General features: G+C 31.2%; 1 protein-coding gene across 6 annotated transcripts in view; it reads right to left on the bottom strand.

Moving 5' to 3' along the window:
• Positions 1–9,693: 9,693 nt before the first annotated feature.
• LOC106793446 (potassium/sodium hyperpolarization-activated cyclic nucleotide-gated channel 2) overlaps positions 9,694–17,956 on the bottom strand; it is a 37,523-nt gene continuing 29,260 nt past the window's right edge. For 3 of the 6 annotated variants that reach the window (XM_014760374.1, XM_014760376.1, XM_014760378.1), the window contains 7 exons: positions 16,787–16,936; positions 16,335–16,553; positions 16,051–16,197; positions 15,667–15,784; positions 15,212–15,500; positions 13,794–13,929; positions 9,694–13,673 (listed from right to left, as the gene is read on the bottom strand). In XM_014760374.1, the coding sequence (XP_014615860.1) occupies positions 13,527–13,673; positions 13,794–13,929; positions 15,212–15,500; positions 15,667–15,784; positions 16,051–16,197; positions 16,335–16,553; positions 16,787–16,936 (1,206 nt within the window). In that variant the 3' untranslated portion in view covers positions 9,694–13,526. The remainder of the gene's footprint in view (positions 13,674–13,793; positions 13,930–15,211; positions 15,501–15,666; positions 15,785–16,050; positions 16,198–16,334; positions 16,554–16,786; positions 16,937–17,956) is intronic. The other 3 variants (XM_014760375.1, XM_014760377.1, XM_014760379.1) reach the window with 1 other exon arrangement.

The following is a 17,956-nucleotide window of genomic DNA, read 5'->3' as shown; positions in this document are numbered from 1 at the left end:
GAAGTCGAACATTGCCACCGATGTTATGTATATTATGTTGACACTTTTTTTTAATGACCTAATCTTCTTCTTCTTCTGTGTTTTTTTTTTCTTTTTTCTTTCCTTCGAGAGATAATAATTGTTTTCATTCTTAATCTCTAGAGACATTTAGCATTAGCGTTAGTTTTGCATCTTTTTTTTTTCCTTAATCATCGCTCGATATCCTTTATTTCATTTCACTCTCTCTCTCTCTCTCACTCTCTTTTTTATTTATTTATTAATTTTTTTTTATTTAATTTTTTTCATGGACTTTCTCCTTCCTTCTCTTTTTTTTAAATCTATCTATCTATCTATCTATCTATTTATCTATCTATCTATCTGTCTATCTATCTATTTATATATCTAACTATCTATCTAAGTCTAACTATTTCTATTTCTATTTCTACTTCTGTCTCCCTCTCTCTCTCTCTCTCTCTTTCTTTTCCTCTCTTCCTCTCTTTTTCTTCTTTTGAGGAAAAGAATACTTTCTTCGCGTACAAAGTGCTTTTAATAATAATAATAATTGTTTAGTTTTTTATACACACACGCATTAAGAGACGTATCACGAAAAAGATCGCGATACATTTTATACAATACAATCGGTGAGTTAATTAATCTTCTATTATAGTTATAGTATTATGTGAATCGATCTCTTATTCATTTCTTTATTTTATGTGTTCTGCATATATTTTGAAATACACTCTCTCTCTCTCTTTCTCTCTCTTTCTTTTAACCACATTCTAATTTTCTGATATATATTTCGTTACTTTTACGTGTTTAGTTTGTTTGGTTTCTTTTTCATTATGCAATACATACTTATAGATATATATATATGTACATATATATGTATATATGTATATATTTCTTATATAGGTATCTTTCATCCCTTAATTCAGTACTTACATACTTACTTCAGTGTACAGTAACATTTTTTCGCTAAGGCATTTGTTTATGGCAAGTAATGTATATTTGACAAGTGCCGATGTTTAAACGTGCGTGAAGTACGATCTTATACGTTCTTTACAAAAGTATTCATGTATATTGACAAACGCTCCTATATACTTTTACGATTCAAGACTTTATTTGTTATGAAAATTAATTGAAAAAAAAAAAAAAAAAAAATAGGAGGGAAAAGAAGGTTCATCGATTACACACACATTTTGTTGACAACAAAATGTATCTACGTTTCGTTCATATTTAACTACGAGTAATCAATTTATTTATTTTATTCTTCTTTCTTCGTTTACGGCATCATCATTGTAGTCGTTGAATCGCGTGCGTACAGAATTCATCCAAAACATATGATCAAATCTGTCAGGGATTGATTGATTGATTGATTGTTCATGTAAAAATTAATTTTTCAAAGTTTAATTCGAGGAAAAACAAAAAAATAAAGTGAACAAAACATAAATACTGTATAATAAAGAAATTAAGAAATCAAATGAAAATTAGGAAAAAATAAATTTGGTATGTAAGAACGTTTGTAAAAATTCTTTCTTCGATATCTTAGAAATGGTTGAGTATAATGCGTCCTCTAGTAGTATGCAATGTGATGCTTAAACGAAATCAATAATTGTATAAAATTAACGAAAAATATCGGAAACTATAAATTCTGGTGTTACCCTTGTAAGAAAATTCAAGACTTTTGGAACTACCTCACATGTGTACGCGCACGCATGTGTGTGTAACAAACGAGTATAACACGCAGCATAATTTGTACTTTTGAGTACTTGAGTAACTTGAGCGTACTCGATGTATTATAGAAGGGTGACACGTTCAATTTAATCGTACTCATCTCGAAGCAGAGAAATACGACGATAGAAAAATAATACTTATTTCTTTTCCTTTTTTTCTTTTTTTTGCGAATCCTTTTTCGTCGAACATTTTAAGAAATGTCGCCTCGTTTGACCATGCATTCGTGTTGTTGTTTATGCAATTTTCGTGTTAACGTGTAAATCTTACGAATTCGTTGGATGAAATGAAATATTTCTTTTCGATTGAAATAGAATTATTTCGTAACTGAGACTATATGTTAAAGGAAAGTAAGAGAAAAAAAAAAGTTAAATAAATTTCTACTAATAAGTACTATTTTGTGTGTGTGTGTGTGTGTAAAAACGCGATCTACCCTTTTTTACAGGACTTTTTTTTTTTCAAAGTAACGAATAAAACGAATCAAATGCAATTGAATGCGTGTACGTGTGTATGCATACGTATTTGTGTCACCCTCGAAAATAAAGTACGAAGTAGAAATGATAATTCTAATATTTATTTAGTCAACTTGCATTTTTCTTTTTGTTTTTTTTTTTTTTTTATTCTTTTCCCTAAAATTAATTTTATAAGTTAATATAATAATATTTACCGTACGCGCGTGTGTGTGTGTGTGTGTGTGTCATTTGACAAGCACCTAGCATAAGTAATTAGCGTCTATTATACTTTGTTTCTTGGCCTCTCGTTTGCTTGATTATTATTTATTTATTCTTTATTTGCTCGCGCGCGTGGGTGGGTTTCTGTTTTTTATCTTTTTTAATATTACTTTTTTTTCTTCTTATTTTTTTTTTTTTTATATGTAAGAAAAGAACGGCCCTCAGGTGTCCGCAAGAAAATTAATGGATTGTCTAATAGAAAAGTTTTGATAGATATGATCTTATTGTTTAAGAGTTTACCGGTGCTGCGTAGCGTACATTACATACGACGACATATCTGCGCTATAATAAGCGCAATATATATATATATATTTTTTTTTTTTGTTTTCTTTACAATGTGCGCGCTTACCGCTGAATTTTTTGTAGAAAATTCCATCGTAGAAAATTGACGCTAGGATTTATTATTGTGTTATTATTTCTCTTATCATTATTTATTCTTTGTTGTAATATTTTTCATCTTTTCTTTATTCTCTTTATATATTTATGGTCTCTTTTTCACATCTTTGCAAAGCGTGCTACGAGAGTCCTTCACCGAAAACGCCTGATAAATAATTTTTACACGGCACCGATACCATTTTTTTCTCTCTTCTATATCTTTGCAACTAATTATTTTACTTTTTTCATCCCATCCATTTTTCGTCGTCGACGCACAACGCACTCCTCTCTCTTTTGCGAAATTCAAATTAATAATTTTTTTTGTTTGTTATTAAAAACGTATTTTTCTTTTACCCGTCACCAACACGTAGCCGGAAAAGTTGATAAACGTTAAATGACGTTAATTTAAATGCATGTTAATTATTTTTTTTTATCAAATAAAAATCTTTCAATTTTTCTTATTTTTGTTTTTTCTTTTTACAATATAATATCGTGTGTCGTGAGATTGCTATGATAATAAGCGTAGATTCATTATCGACGACTAAATTTTTTTGCCATGGAAATGATTCTTGATTTTTTTTCTTCTTCTTCTTCTTCTTCTTCTTCACAATATCAATTACTTTCGTTGTCTAAATCACATACGATTCGAAAAATGAAAAATATTTGCGAGAGAAATTACGCTACGCGAATGATGAGTCAATTATTTCTTCCTTTTAAAAATCTTTTCCTTATTTTCCTGTTGACTGTTTTTTTTTTTTACTTGTTTTCGATTAAGATTAGGAGACACTGTGTAAAAAATATTCAATATATATTGCAACAACGTACAAATCTAACTTGAAGCTTTATAGCATCTCTACATTATTTCAATTATTTTCCTTTTTTTATTTCGAACTAAAGTTTCTTACTTGCGATCATTGAAACCGAAAATAGAAATATATAATCTAACGTATGTAACTTTTCGCGCTATAATTTTAAGAGCGGTCCACTTTCTTTAAATTTTTCCTTTGGATTAATATCAACGTGTTAACGCTATAATCGTGCTGATCAATAATTATTTTCAATGCGATCTAATTATATTTTTTTACTGTCAGAGAAAGTGAACTTTTTAATAGTACGCAAGTTAAAGTAAATTTCTGAAATAAAGGAAAGTAACGAGAATAGAATTTTCTTATGAAATTAATTGATTAGTTCATTATCAATGACAAAAATACTTCCAGGCAATTGTTTGTAACATACAAGCATGATTTTTCGATAATTAAAATAGATTGCAGAAAAAAATATCGTAAAGTAAATTATTGCTGTACTACAAGATCGTACTTTGTAAAAAAAATTCAAAATATTCACGTTCTTGCACAGTAAAATAATTTCGATTCGAACGAGAATAATTGTAATTCAAATGAAAATAAAAAAGTCATTGGATTTCGTGTTTGGTCGTCATCGTCATCGTCGTCATCGTCGTCGTCGTCATCGTATACCGGAGAGATCGATGATCAATTTTCGCTCGCAAAAAAAATATTTTAATTTATCTAAGTAAAATGTAAGTGTACAATAAATAGAACGAAGCGTAAAACTCTGGTCAGTTTTTTTTTTTTTCTTTTCTATTAGAATAATTTCTAAGATCAGAGAAGCTGTCTAAGTAATAAATATATGGAAAGCAAAAAAGATAGGAATGTAAAGGATGATCGTTTGAAACATCTACCTTATTGATTATACATATTCGGTTCAGTTTGCTTAATTGCTGTGTATATATAGCAGGAAACAGAATTTTTATTAAAACTATGCACGAAAATGCGATATATAAAATGCTTTTGCTTATCTCTTTTGTCTTCTTCATTTCTTCTTATTCTTCGTTTATATAGGTTTGTCAAGGGGTTTATTTGGTTTGGCTTTTCTCTTTCTCGTTTTATTTCTTTTCTTTTTTTTTTCTTTTTTTTTTTTATTTTTTCTTTCGTTTCTAAAGGAACGCAGATGAAAAGATTTATCTAGTAGCAAATCCGTTGCAAAAGTAATTGTCAATGAATTTCTCGCGAAATATGTTTCTCTTTTTTTTTTTTTTTTTTTTTTTTTTTTCCCCCTAAACAGAAGGTGTTTTTACGTGTGTCCTCTCTCTCTCTCTCTCTCTCTCTCTGTGTGTTTGTGTATGTGTGTGATATGTACACGATTTTTTTGCATTTGCAGCACATTATTTTTTCTTATTTTCTTAATTTTTTTTTTTGGTTGCTTTTTTCCTTTCACGTAGAATAGTAGTAACTATTGATACTATGGAACTTTACATAACATCAAATGATGTTTTGCATATTGGTGTGTGTGTGCGTGTATGTGTGTGCGTGCGCGTGTATCCTCTATAGTCTCGCAATGTTTCGCAAACGACTTTTATTTTTGTTATATATATATATTTATATATATAATTTTTTCATTTTTTGGTTTTGTTTCGTTCTTAAAAGCACACTGTTTTTTTCTGCACCATTTCCGATTTCCGGACCGGTCTATTTTTTTTTGGTTTAACCATTAGTATTATTATTATTATTATTATTATTATTAATATTACTATTATTATTATTATTAATATTATTTTGTTTAATATTTTATTACTTTACTTCTTTTTCTTTTTTCTTTTTCTCTCATTTATGTTCAATTCGACATTTGTTGTTGTTGTTGTTTGTTTTATGGTATTTTTTTTAATACTAATTTGCGAGCTATCGTGTTCGTTTATACAAAAACTATTTTTGTATATAGGTATGTATTTAATTTTAAACGTCTCTCACTCATTTATCTTAGCAGTTACGTAAAAGGATCGCATCACTTTGCTTTTTAATAGCTGTTACGATATAATTATCATTTTTTTAAATGCTATTATAATATTGTTTTTTTTTTTTTCGCTCTTCTTTCGTATATATACTTTTGGTGTATATGCGTTGTGTTGCGCCTAGCAGGGTACGCCAAAGTTATCGTGCGTAATATGCGAAAACATTGAAATTATTTTATGTAATCTAATTTTTATAATTATAAGCGATTATCGAATCGTAGTAGATATGTTCTAGGATATAGAACATAAAACAAAGTATAGAAATAAATAAGTAACATTGTTTTAAAGCAATGGTCTTCAAACTTTTTCGGTTCAAGGAACTCCCCCCCCCCCCCCCCTTCCCTTATGAATGTAAAATTATTTTATGAAATTCTCTTCCTCATAAAAAAATATCACTTTTCGAGATGCGTTTATAAATTTTTATGTTATTTGAAAGTTAGTAATAAAAATTCTTGCTATTAATATTTTAATTTCGGGAATGACATTTTTCAAACACGAAAAAGTATGACATTAATACAATATGTGTAATATAATTGAAATAATATTTCGTATAAACCTTTGGGAAGGTTACGTGGGACCTCCTTGGGTTCCGTTAAACGCAATATGAAGATCACTGTTCTAAAATATTCATTCATTTTCAATCGAAGTGTAGTTGAACGGTCGCAAGAAAAGATTTGGGATGTTCTCTTTTTTTTTTTTATTACGACGGACAGGGGTGTGGGTGGATGGAGGAGGGTTAGGGTTGGTGAGAAACGCTGGCAAATTTGGTTTACGGCTTTCGTTGTGTCGTACGATACACAGAGTCGGATTTCTTCGTCATAGTCGTCGTCATTGTCCTTGTCCTTGTCCTCGTCCTCGTCCTCGTCGTAGTCATCGCTATTTATTACACAGTTCATATTCTTTTTTTATTCGTTGTCAGTTGAATATCATCATCATCATCATCATCATCATTTTAATCATTTTTATCATCAATATCATGAAAGGCAGAGTTCTGTTGTCGACCATTCTTTGCTCCTTTATCGCTCGATTGATTGATTGATTGATTTATTTCTGTATTTTTTTCTTACAATTAGATCTTTAATTATCGCAAAGACGCGTTAAGACGCCGCGAGAACTTGGGCGGACCCTGTTTATGAGATGCGCGCAAATAAGTGTTGTGTATAACGTGTATATAGAACTAATATCATTATACCATTTTTGTTTGTTTTTTCTTTTTTTTTTTTTTTCCCCCTTTTTTTTTTTTTTTTTTTTCCCCCTTTTTTTTTTTTTTGTTTCTTTTCTCTTGTCGCAGCAGCATCAGTATTTTTATAACGTTAGTAAAATGGCTAATAGTACCTATCAGTTAGCAGTGATAGTAAGAGTACAACTTTGTATATAATCTTTTCGTTTCTTTTTCACTCTCATCTCGAAGTAACAACAATAATATACATACATACATACAAACATACATACATACATACATACATATATACATATATATGTTCGTACATGTGAGAGAGACATATGTTACGTATGAACATATGACGTATTTATAAGTCTCCCCATAGGTACAGTACGTATATACTTATGCATATTAACGCATTCACACACTCACACACACATACACACACATACTTATATGCAGCAGACGCGCATACACGCACAGTAATGCATACTTTGATAGGTCTAGAACATTGGCAGCAGGTTTAATCCTAAACTGCATGCGGCCCGATTTACAAAATTTCGATATCGCAAACCGAGATTTATTATGCCCCGGAAGATCTTTTTCTCCGTTCGTATTTAACGCAATCATCTTTATCTTTTTCTTCTTATTATTATTATTAATTTATTTATTTACTTTTTCTTTCTCTTTATTATTATTATTATTATTATTATTATTATTATTATTATTTTGTTTTCTACATCACAATCGTAAACTACATTATGTTCGGAATGAACGCGTGAGGATGTAAAACAGCGACAAAAAACTATCTCTCTTGTCCATGAAAAATAGGTACATTTGTTTCCTCGCACGCGTGTTTGAATGTATGTATATATGTTTACAATATGTATTTCTTTTCTTTGATACATGTATGTATGTATGTATGTATGTATATATGTATGCATGTTTTTGATGTATATGTGCACGATGTAACTATTGAATCGTAATAATTTTCGTATTATTTACATACACACAGGCGGTGTGTATGCACATATACGATTATTAATTAGTGCATAATTGCTCGCGTCGTTATTGGCTAGGGAAACTAAAAAAAAAAAAAAGAAAAAATAAGAGAAAAAAAAAAAGATCGACCAGTTTTTTTTTCTCCTTATCGCGCTCGAAGAAGATTAATTTTTTATTTAATTAATGTGTTTGTTTTTAAAAGAGGAATGACGAAAGGAATAAATCTCGCGTGTGTGTGCGCGCGTGTGTGTGTGTGTGTGTGTGGTATTTAAAAGGTGAACCATTTTTTTTTTTTCTTCTTTTAATCTCTCTGGGAAATTTTCGTATAGATGTGTGCGTGTGCGTATATATGTGCGCAATAATAACTACGACATACGTACGAACGTCGCTGTCATACGACGATTCATCATCATCCATCGAAAAGAGCAATTTTTTTGTTTGTAATCAAGGCTCCATTATATATATATATATATAATATATTATATATATATATATATATATATATGTATATATATATATATCACTAAAATCGATTTATTGCGAATATTTAGATAACTAATAATTGCATCTTGTTTCATCTATTATATTCGAGTATTCAAATTATAGACTTTTATTTCTTCTTAAGGCAGCGCTCTAAAAAATGCTGCCTAAATTATTATTATTTTTATAATATCTTTTTCTCTTTTGTTAAAATATATGGAAGAAAGAAGAAACGCGTGGTTTAGGATTTATCGAAAAAATATTACATTTAATATATAGATTGCTTTCTTTATCGTATCTTTTAAAAGTAAGTAGAGTATAAGTAGAAAGGTAAAGAAGTGTTAAAGAAAAAGGATTGAAAAAATGAGAGAGAAAGAGATACGACATAGAAAGAAACGAATCTTTAGTGAAAATTGATTGGTGGTTGGGATGTGAAAGGAAAATTCTTGTATATATGTTTCTATGTAAATTGTGTCTGTGTAGTTTCGAAGCGAAATTAGGTAGTGTTATCGATAACAATAATAGTACTTAACTATTATTATACTAGATCTCGCAAATTTCTTGTTTCTCTCTTCTTTGAAAATATCTAAAGAAACTTTATTTGATATATTTTGCAGTATGGTCGGGTTGGATTGATTTATTTCTGTTTATGTGTGTGTCTGTGTGTGCTTATGTATGTTTTGTGATTACTATTTTGTATTATTTATAATATATTTTTTGTATAATACATATACGTATATATGGGTGTTCGTATACGTATGCATGTACTTACGTACGTATATAACCATTCATATATGTATATATGTACAATATTTTATCTCTTTCTTTTTTTTTATACTTCGATAGTATAATAATTGCCTAATAATGCGCGGTATGTGATGTAGTAGTAATCATTGCAATAGTAGCTGTAACAATAATAATAATCATTTATTACATATTTATTTAAACTTCTTATTATTTTTTTTTTTTCTTTCTTATCTTTGTTTCTCTTATTATATAGTACATCGCGTTTATTCTTCACCACGTAAAAAGATACTTCTTCTCTCTCGCGTATCACTTAATATTTGTTTTTATTTTTTTTCTTCTCTCTCTCTCTCTCTCTCTCTCTTTCTTTTATTTTTCTTTGTTTGTTTCTCATTTCCATCAATATCATCGTAGCCGCGGTGACCCAAAGGACTCTCAACAAGTTAACACGGTCTTTGGGACACTTTAAGCTTTTATTTATTTATTTATTTATCTTTATTTATTTATTTATTAATTTTTTTTGTTAATATTTCATTATTATTATTATTATTATTATTATTATTATTATTATTATTATTATTTTCTTTCTCCCTCGTTTCTTTTCTTTTTTTTTTTAAAGAACTACTAGTTTATTCATAATATTTCTTTCCTTCATTCTTTCGTTTTGTTTCACTTATTTTTTGTTCTTTTTTTTTTTGTATCAGATTTTTCCTTTTAAAACACATATCTCGCATTTCAATGCGTCCACGGATATAAACACGATACTCCGCGTTAAACGTCTCACTACAGGACGGCCTCCCGAATTTTTTCCGAATAATGTGTGACTTTTTGTTGTTGTTGTTGTTGTTGTTATTGTTGTTGGTTTGAATCAATTATGTTTCTTTTTTTTTTTTTTCTTCTTTCTTTTTTTTTTCTTCTCTCTCTTTATATTTTAACGATTCGAATTCACAACCCGGCGTTTTCTAACGATACCACTAAACTGTCGAAGCGCGACCTAATTTGAAGACAGGAAAGCATGGAAGGGAAGGAAAAGGTGAGTTAAGGAGATGTGGGGCGGGAGGCGGGGGGGGGGGTGGTGGTAATTTAGGAATACAAGAGAGGTATAGAAATTTCTCTCCGTGAAATAATGCTAAAGAAGCAAGCTCCAAAAACGTAAGGCTTCTTATCGGTCTTGAAATTCGAAAATAAATTCTTACCGTATAATTGGCAAGCTTTTTTTTTTATTATGGAATATATAAGTTCCAACCCTATATTCCTATTTTTATTTCTTAGAGTATTGCATGGCATTCGTCTTAACGTTTATACGCGGGGTTTTTTCCTATGAAAGTACAATACGAAGCTAATGCCGAAGCGTCCATAACGAAGTAACGTCGTTGGAAATACGTTTGAGATATTTTTTTTTAAATATACGGTATGTACGTATTTTTTTCTTTTTCTTTTTTTTTTTTTTTTGTTTGTTTGTCGTTGTCCTTCGTCGTCGTCATCCTTTTTTCCTGTTCCGACTGACAACGTTATTAACGAGAGGGAAAGAAAGAAGAAGGATGCACTTTTATTTACGAATGTGTAACAGTATGTGTATGTGTGCGTAGTGGTTACTTCTTCTTCGTTTGTAAATTTGTTGTGTTTGTATGTATATTATGTGTGCGCGTACGTCACCTAATGATGAACGATAAAGTTTTTCAAAGATGATATTATTTAATGATGTGTGTGTTTGTTTGTGTGTGTCCGCGTATGTATATATATATGTGTGTATGGAATTAGGCGAAATTGAAAGATGAAATAAATAAGTTCGTAAAACCCCTCCTCTCCTCCTCCTCCTCCTCCTCCTCCTCATGCGAGTAGCGTACACACTTAAGTGCGAAAATTGCTCTTCGTATTTGTGTGTGTGTTTAATTGTTAAATAGTTCTTATATATTTATACACGTTTTCCCGCGTATTTTTTGGACTCGCTATAAAACTAACTTGTTTTTAAACACATCGCGCGCGCGCATAGATATTTTAAATACGCGTCTCCGACGATAGATAGTTTCGTTTATAAGACTCGATTATAATTGACGTTCAATAATGTTTTTTTTCTTTTTTTTTTCTCTATTTGTTTTTTTCCCCATCAGATCTTTTTTTTGATTGCGGTATTACCAATGCGTACTAGTAGAGGCGCCCCGCGACATCGTCGTGAAATGTTATTTCTTTTCTTCTTTACTTTTTTTTTTTTTTTATGGCTTTTTTTTCTTTTTCTTTTTAACTTCACAATATTTTTAATACCTAAAAATAAGAATAGAAAAGAAAAATAGGAATAAGAACATCGTTTAGTGAGGCACTCTCAGACGGAGCTTAGAGAAACGCAAGTTAAGCGAAGGAAAAATGGCGTCTCGATAAATTCAAAGGAGACATCTCTCTCAAAGGCAACTAACTTGTTTTTTCTTGGTTCAATGTGGACGTTTGATGTTGTTAACTTTTATCTTTTTTTTCTTTTTATATAATTGTTTCTTCTTCTTCTTCTTTTTCTATTTATTTATTTATTTATTTATTTATTTATTTATTTATTTATTTATTTAACCGGAATTGTCGTTATCTTTACGTGGACGTCTTATTTGAAATTGTTCTTTCTTTCTTTCTTTCTTTTTGTGTTTTTTGTTTCTCTCTCTCTCTCTCTTATTTCTTTTCTCTTATATTTGGTTGTGTCATTTCTTTTTTTATTTACCCATCCCCGTATCATTTATTAAACATACCGTTCATTCCGCAATTATTATTGATCCTGTTTTATATATTTTCTAGTAACGTTTCCCGACAATGTCACTTCGATGTGGACGTGCGACTTAAGCCCTTAAATAGATAAAACACGTTCGTAAACTTATCGACAGTGTTTCCTCGTATTACAAGTATATTATTTATCTTGTTTTCTCTTTTATTTCTTTTTTTCTTTTTTTCTCTTTACTTTTCATTTTATTGAAATGAATTTTATTTGTTGTTGTTGTTGTTGTTGCTGCTGTTGTTGTTTAGTTAGAAGATAATTTGATGTTATCATCTATATTCTTCTTGTCTCTTAAGAAATAGTGAATTCTAATATATTATATTGTTCGTTTATACTCTCTTCTCTTTTTCTTTCTTTCTTTTTTTTCTCCTAAAGTGCGAAACGGCAAATTACAAAATCACAGAGAATTACGCGTCGTTATACTAATATTTTTCTTTTATCAGGATAATTTACCTACTTTCACAAATGGACTATAATATATACTCTACAAACGATTTTCTCTAGGCCTGCTGTTTTTTTTTTTTTTCTTTTGTCGTCTACGAGATCTTCATCCGTTTGTTCTTTTTGTTCTCTTGCGTAATCGTGTAGCGCGATTAACTCGTTTAGAAAGAGATGTTTAATTGGGTGATTACGATATGAAGAAGCTCGCGGCACGTACTTGGGGCTCCACGTTCTCCAAAATGGCATACAACTAACGATTATGCGAGAGTCTTACTTCTTCTGTGAATTTTCAACTAGACTTGGCATCAGTCAAGTTAAAAAAGTTAGCTTTCGTTTTGTTATATTTTTAAAACCAATCGGGACACACTTTTTTGTCTCCGATAGTTTCACCCTCGCTATTATTGACATATTCCGAAATTAAAAAATTAATCTAATCCAATAAAATCATAGTTACGTTTAATATCATTAATCTCTGGTATCCCGTTATATAAAGAGAAAACTTGTTTTGTGAATTATCTTGAACGTTCATTGTAACATTGTAAATCTGTTTAAAATCTAGCATCAAAGGTACGTTTATCATTTCGTACAATAATATATTTACAGCTCTATTTTCGTGAATTTTTACAAGTATGATAGGAAAATTCAAACGCACCTTTGATCGCTTATTTTGTTGTTATAATCTTGATGATCATGTCTCGCGTCGTTTTTCATTTCTTGTTGGCCTTTTCAAAAATTACTTTTAAATACATATACATATATATATATATGTTCTCTTTTAATGCGGTCTTTGTTATTGCAGTCAGGATACTTTGTTAAGAGATAAAAGATAATGAAAGATAATTAAAAAAGTAAAATAATAGAATACGCTTTGATACAGAGGGATGATATATATATATATATATATGTATATAATATAGAGATAAAATGTATGCGTAGGCGCGTGTCACTGCGATTAAAAAGGCAACACGGAGACAAAGTCACAGAAGAAGTTGACATAGAGTCAAAAATTGATTGACAGTATTGCGGTCGACGAGACGTTGTTGCTGATTGGAGTATTGGGTCTTTTCCTCATTGACAGTTTTTTATGAACTAATCCTGGACGAGAGAATGAAAATAGAAGAAGGCGCTAGGAACCGATCGCTAAAAAGACTATTGGCATGGCGTATCACTACATGTAGACCGTTTTCACCTAATCGTAAAGTTATCGCCCAGTAATCGGCACATAAACTGATGATAATAGCGTCTTTGATTTCGCAGGAAAAAGACCCAGGTTCTAGCGAGGAGCCATTAGTATCTCTCCGTATGCTAGTATAATGAGTGTCGTCATTGATACGAGTCCTTGTGGAAGGTATCGCTTTTGTGGAAGACCCTACGTCCTTCCCTCGTAAGTTCTTGACTTGCAAAATTGTTCTCGGACTTTGGCCTCGGTAGGAGGCACGTTGGCATCGTTCGGAGTTCCATGCTATGCACCTGCGAACAAATTCAAGTTTGTGATATCGTTCCTATTAGGATTACCTCCACCGTTTCTATCATTTTACCTACACATATGTATGCGCATATACCTTAAAAGGGAAGTAATATAATATTTACCGATTCTTCGCTGGCACTGGCATGTGCTGCCTGTTCCGCGAGCGCATTCACCACTGCATTTATCGTTTTTGATTCGCTGCCAAGATCCTCTTCCCGGTGCCCGACCAAGTTAGGATTCTTACCGATTTTGTTTAACCTATAAGGAGAGCATAATTAAGCGTAGGGAATGTCGCACATCTCACCAACCATTGATAATCCACATTTGCTTACCAAACGTTTAGCTGAACAGGTCTGTCACGCTATACAAAAGTTATGACTAACGTGCGATAAGCACTTATCAAATATAGCTTACTTGCACCGCTAAACGTTTCAATGTGACATATAAAACTGGATAAAGAAAAAATCCAACAGTTTTGAAACAGTTACCACGGGATATCGACAATGTTTTAAAAAAGATTCTATGTGATTTTTATCGTATTATATTAATAATATTCTATTTGAAATATTTTAATTAACTAGAATTACCGAGATTCGAAATATTCGATTCTCCCGTGCGAACTGTCGCACAACCGAAAGTGCAACTGATTTATAAAGTATGTTGCGGAAAATTATGAATACAACATTACCATGTAGTGAATGTGTCGAGAGTGTAAAAGTATTTTCTGTTTTTAATAGATAAATGTCTTAAAGTTCTATTTTTATCTCACATCAACAAAACAAGAGAGTTTAAAATCTAAATATAATACTCGATATTACATACTACATTTGGATGTTTTATGTGTAAATTCGTATCACGTATATTATAATTAAAAATGATTTCGCGGGTACTGTGTGTTTGTTCCGTGAATACTCATTGAACTCTCTCAACTCATTGTTAAATAATTCTATACGTTCAAAGTTAGTGCGCTTTTTCGTTATTAATCGATCACAAATCCTCCCCATTTCTGCACTGTCTCTTTACAATCATTCCTGATAAATATAGATCACGCGTAATGTATTATTAATGTTTAAACGATATACAACACAACGAGCGTATTAAAAAACGCATTAAATTTATTAAGTGTATATCGTAAAGTTTTCGGTGTTTTGTGTAAATAAGAAGCGATCGCGCGTTGGTACAGCACATCCGAAATTTAGATAAATAGGTAAAATTGAATTAAAAGAAAAAGAAAGAGGGTAGAGAGAGAGAAAAAGAAAGAAAGAAAGAAAGAAAGAGATAGAGGGAGAGAAAAAGAAAGAGAGATAAAGAATAGTTTAAATAAAAATACCCATTTTCAAGTTGGAAGAAAAAAAAAACAGGTAAAAAGAAATAATGAAAAGCTGTACGCATATATGAGAACGAATATGGTTCAACGTTAAACGATGAAATAGTATTACTGATTGAATCGGACAGTACATAATGTTCGAAAAGAAAGTAATGAAAGTGGGAGTGATGATTGACACCTATTAGCACACCAACTCGATAGAACAAACCTAACCAAAGTTTATACCTCTCGGCGGCAACGCTTTCCATGGTTCTACGCATAAGTGGATACTGATCCAATACGGCGTTGAAATGATCCACCGAGAGGCTGAAGAGGTTGCAATAGGTTTCCGCCCTGACCGAGGCCACTCTCCTTGCGTTAGTCAGCAAACAAATTTCTCCAAAATAAGATCCGTCTGACAATGAAGTAGCCACTTCGCCATTTGCCATAACAATATCGACTATGCCTTCTTGTATGAAGTACATTTTCGAGCCGATGGTACCTTCCTTTATAATGATGTCACCTAAAAGAAAAGAGAGAGAGAGAGAAAAAAAAAAAAAAAAAAAAAAAAAAAAAAAAAGAAAGAAAAAATATCATGACGAAATATATCAGCGTTAGGTTCACTGCGGTAAAGTAGCTCGTGTACGTGAGAAACGGTCACGGTCGGAGCTCGAATAATCGATCGATACCTGGTTGGAAGACCTCGTATCTCAATTTGGTGACCACATCCGAGACAAAGTTTGAATCGGCGTTAGCAAAAAATGGCACGGAGGCGACGAGCGATCTGCAGTTGTAGTTTATTACGTCCTAATCGATGAGAATGCACACGTGTTAATAAACTTTATAATCCCATTTTTCTATTTTTCTTCTATGTGTATATATATATGTGTTATATTCTTCGAGGAGAATATGTCAATAGAAAATATATTAAAGTACGATACACGAGAGATTGTATAGATTTTATATTATTGTTTTAGCCATATGGAATAAAACAAAAAAAAAAAACGAAAAAAAAAAAAGATAAATAGTAAAAAGGATTTGATAGAAGAAGAAAGTGACAATATTAATCGTACTTCTCTTAATTTCTCCGATAATTCGCCAAGTATCAATTCTTCGTCGAAAAATTTGCCTTGGTATCGATGCTCGAAATATTCGGTAATTCTCTGCCTCATTTCCCGCGGTAGTTTGCGATAGGCCATGTATTCTTCCACTTGTTTCACCTATATGAAAAGAACAAACGAATGGGGGTGGGGGGAAAGAGAGAGAGAAAAATAGGTGAAAAAATGTATGAATGCCAAGGGGGACCCTTCCCCCCGACTTTGATATCTTCGAAAGCGAATTCTAACGACCTAATTACCTTTTCACGGTATTGTCTTCTCGAGGAATCAAGAGATTGAATAAGATTCGTCGCGTGTCCCAGGAAAAGTGCGTAACATGTAGCACCGCTGATCATACTGAGCATCGTAAGCCACATGTCCGTTAACGATTGCGGCGGGAATCTGCCGTAACCTATGCACAACATATGTGACATCGCTTTGAAGAGGGCCCAGGAATATTGCTCGAGCCAAAACGAATCCTGAAAAATATTTTTCTTCGAGTATTTCAAACAATTTTACTTGGATTACCTTATTGCCTTACCATCTAATTTTCGTTATTTTACTTAAATTTCAATCAAATTTATCCTATACGATACGAAATATCGAATTATTTATATTTACTATTTATTTATGTATTTATACATTCACCCTATATATACGAATAAATATTGATAGGAAAATATATACATTAAATAATTAATCCAAGACTCACTTGCAATTCGTTAATGGCGACCCATGAATTACTGGGAAATCCTTGAAGCATGGGTACCAGAAATTGCAAACAACCACTCCAGTGGCCTATCAGTAGCATCATGCAGATCAGGTTAAAAATCCGCATAAACACCGACGCCATATTCAGGAACTGCCAACAACAACGATCAAGTTTTATTTCTCGCGTTGATTTCGTGGCAATCGAAAAAAAATCTTTCTCCGCGCTCTTTTTCTAATTTTTTTTCTTTCTTTTTTTTTTTCTGAAGTTCAAGACTTTTCTCGTCAACACGAAGCTCCTTTCTCTATCGCGTAAGTGTACAGCAACAAAACAAGCAGTGTGTTGCGCGAAAACGTCTCGTTGAATAGAATTGACTCGAAATAATTGTTGCCCATAGCTTTTTTTATTTTTTTATTTTTTTTTCTCTTTCTCCATTACTTTTAATTCGTATCGATCAATGCGAGAAGGACAAAAAAAAAAACAAAAAAAAAACAAAAAATGTTTCGAAATAAACTACGCGACAATTTTATTAGTCATTAAGGTCCGACGGAAAAAGCTTTCAAAGTTCAAACGTTGGAAATGATGCTCGACGATGTACTCACATCAGTTATGTATTTTTAAAATAATTAGTCGGACTTTAATGGCGCATATTCGCAGGCAAACGAAGTATCTTTTTTTTTTCTTTTTTTTTTTTTTGTTGTTCTTGGAAGAGTTTTTTTTTTTTGGTTGCACTCCCTATCGCTATGTTTGTTATTTAGTTTTTTGTTAAAAAAAAAAAATAAAAATAAAAAAAAAAAGAAAAGCATGCTTACATTAATTAAAAGATACGCATCACGTGGCACACAAAAGAATAAATTCAATGTAATAACTAACATGTTAATTATAATATAATGATGATAATAATAATAATAATTTGTTCTCTACTAATGCTCTATAACAAAACAATGTCAATCATCTGCAAAGTTTGCTCAAGATTCTCAGACCGCTTATGCGCCCGATTACGATCGACACGATCTTCCTTGTTTGATTGTATATAACACATAAGTAGTAAATATTACATATGTAACGCGTGTGGTATAATTTAAACGAGCATCGTTAGCCTCGATAAGAAAATCTCAGCTAAACAATTAACTAACGTATGAATATAAAAAAAAAAAAAAAAAAAAAAAAAAA

Source organism: Polistes canadensis, unplaced genomic scaffold (genome assembly GCF_001313835.1).
Source record: "Polistes canadensis isolate GaletaPanama2010 unplaced genomic scaffold, ASM131383v1 scaffold_14, whole genome shotgun sequence".
NCBI lineage: Eukaryota > Metazoa > Arthropoda > Insecta > Hymenoptera > Vespidae > Polistes > Polistes canadensis.
Note: the sequence above shows the minus strand (reverse complement) of the source record. Positions and strands in the feature narration are given on the sequence as shown.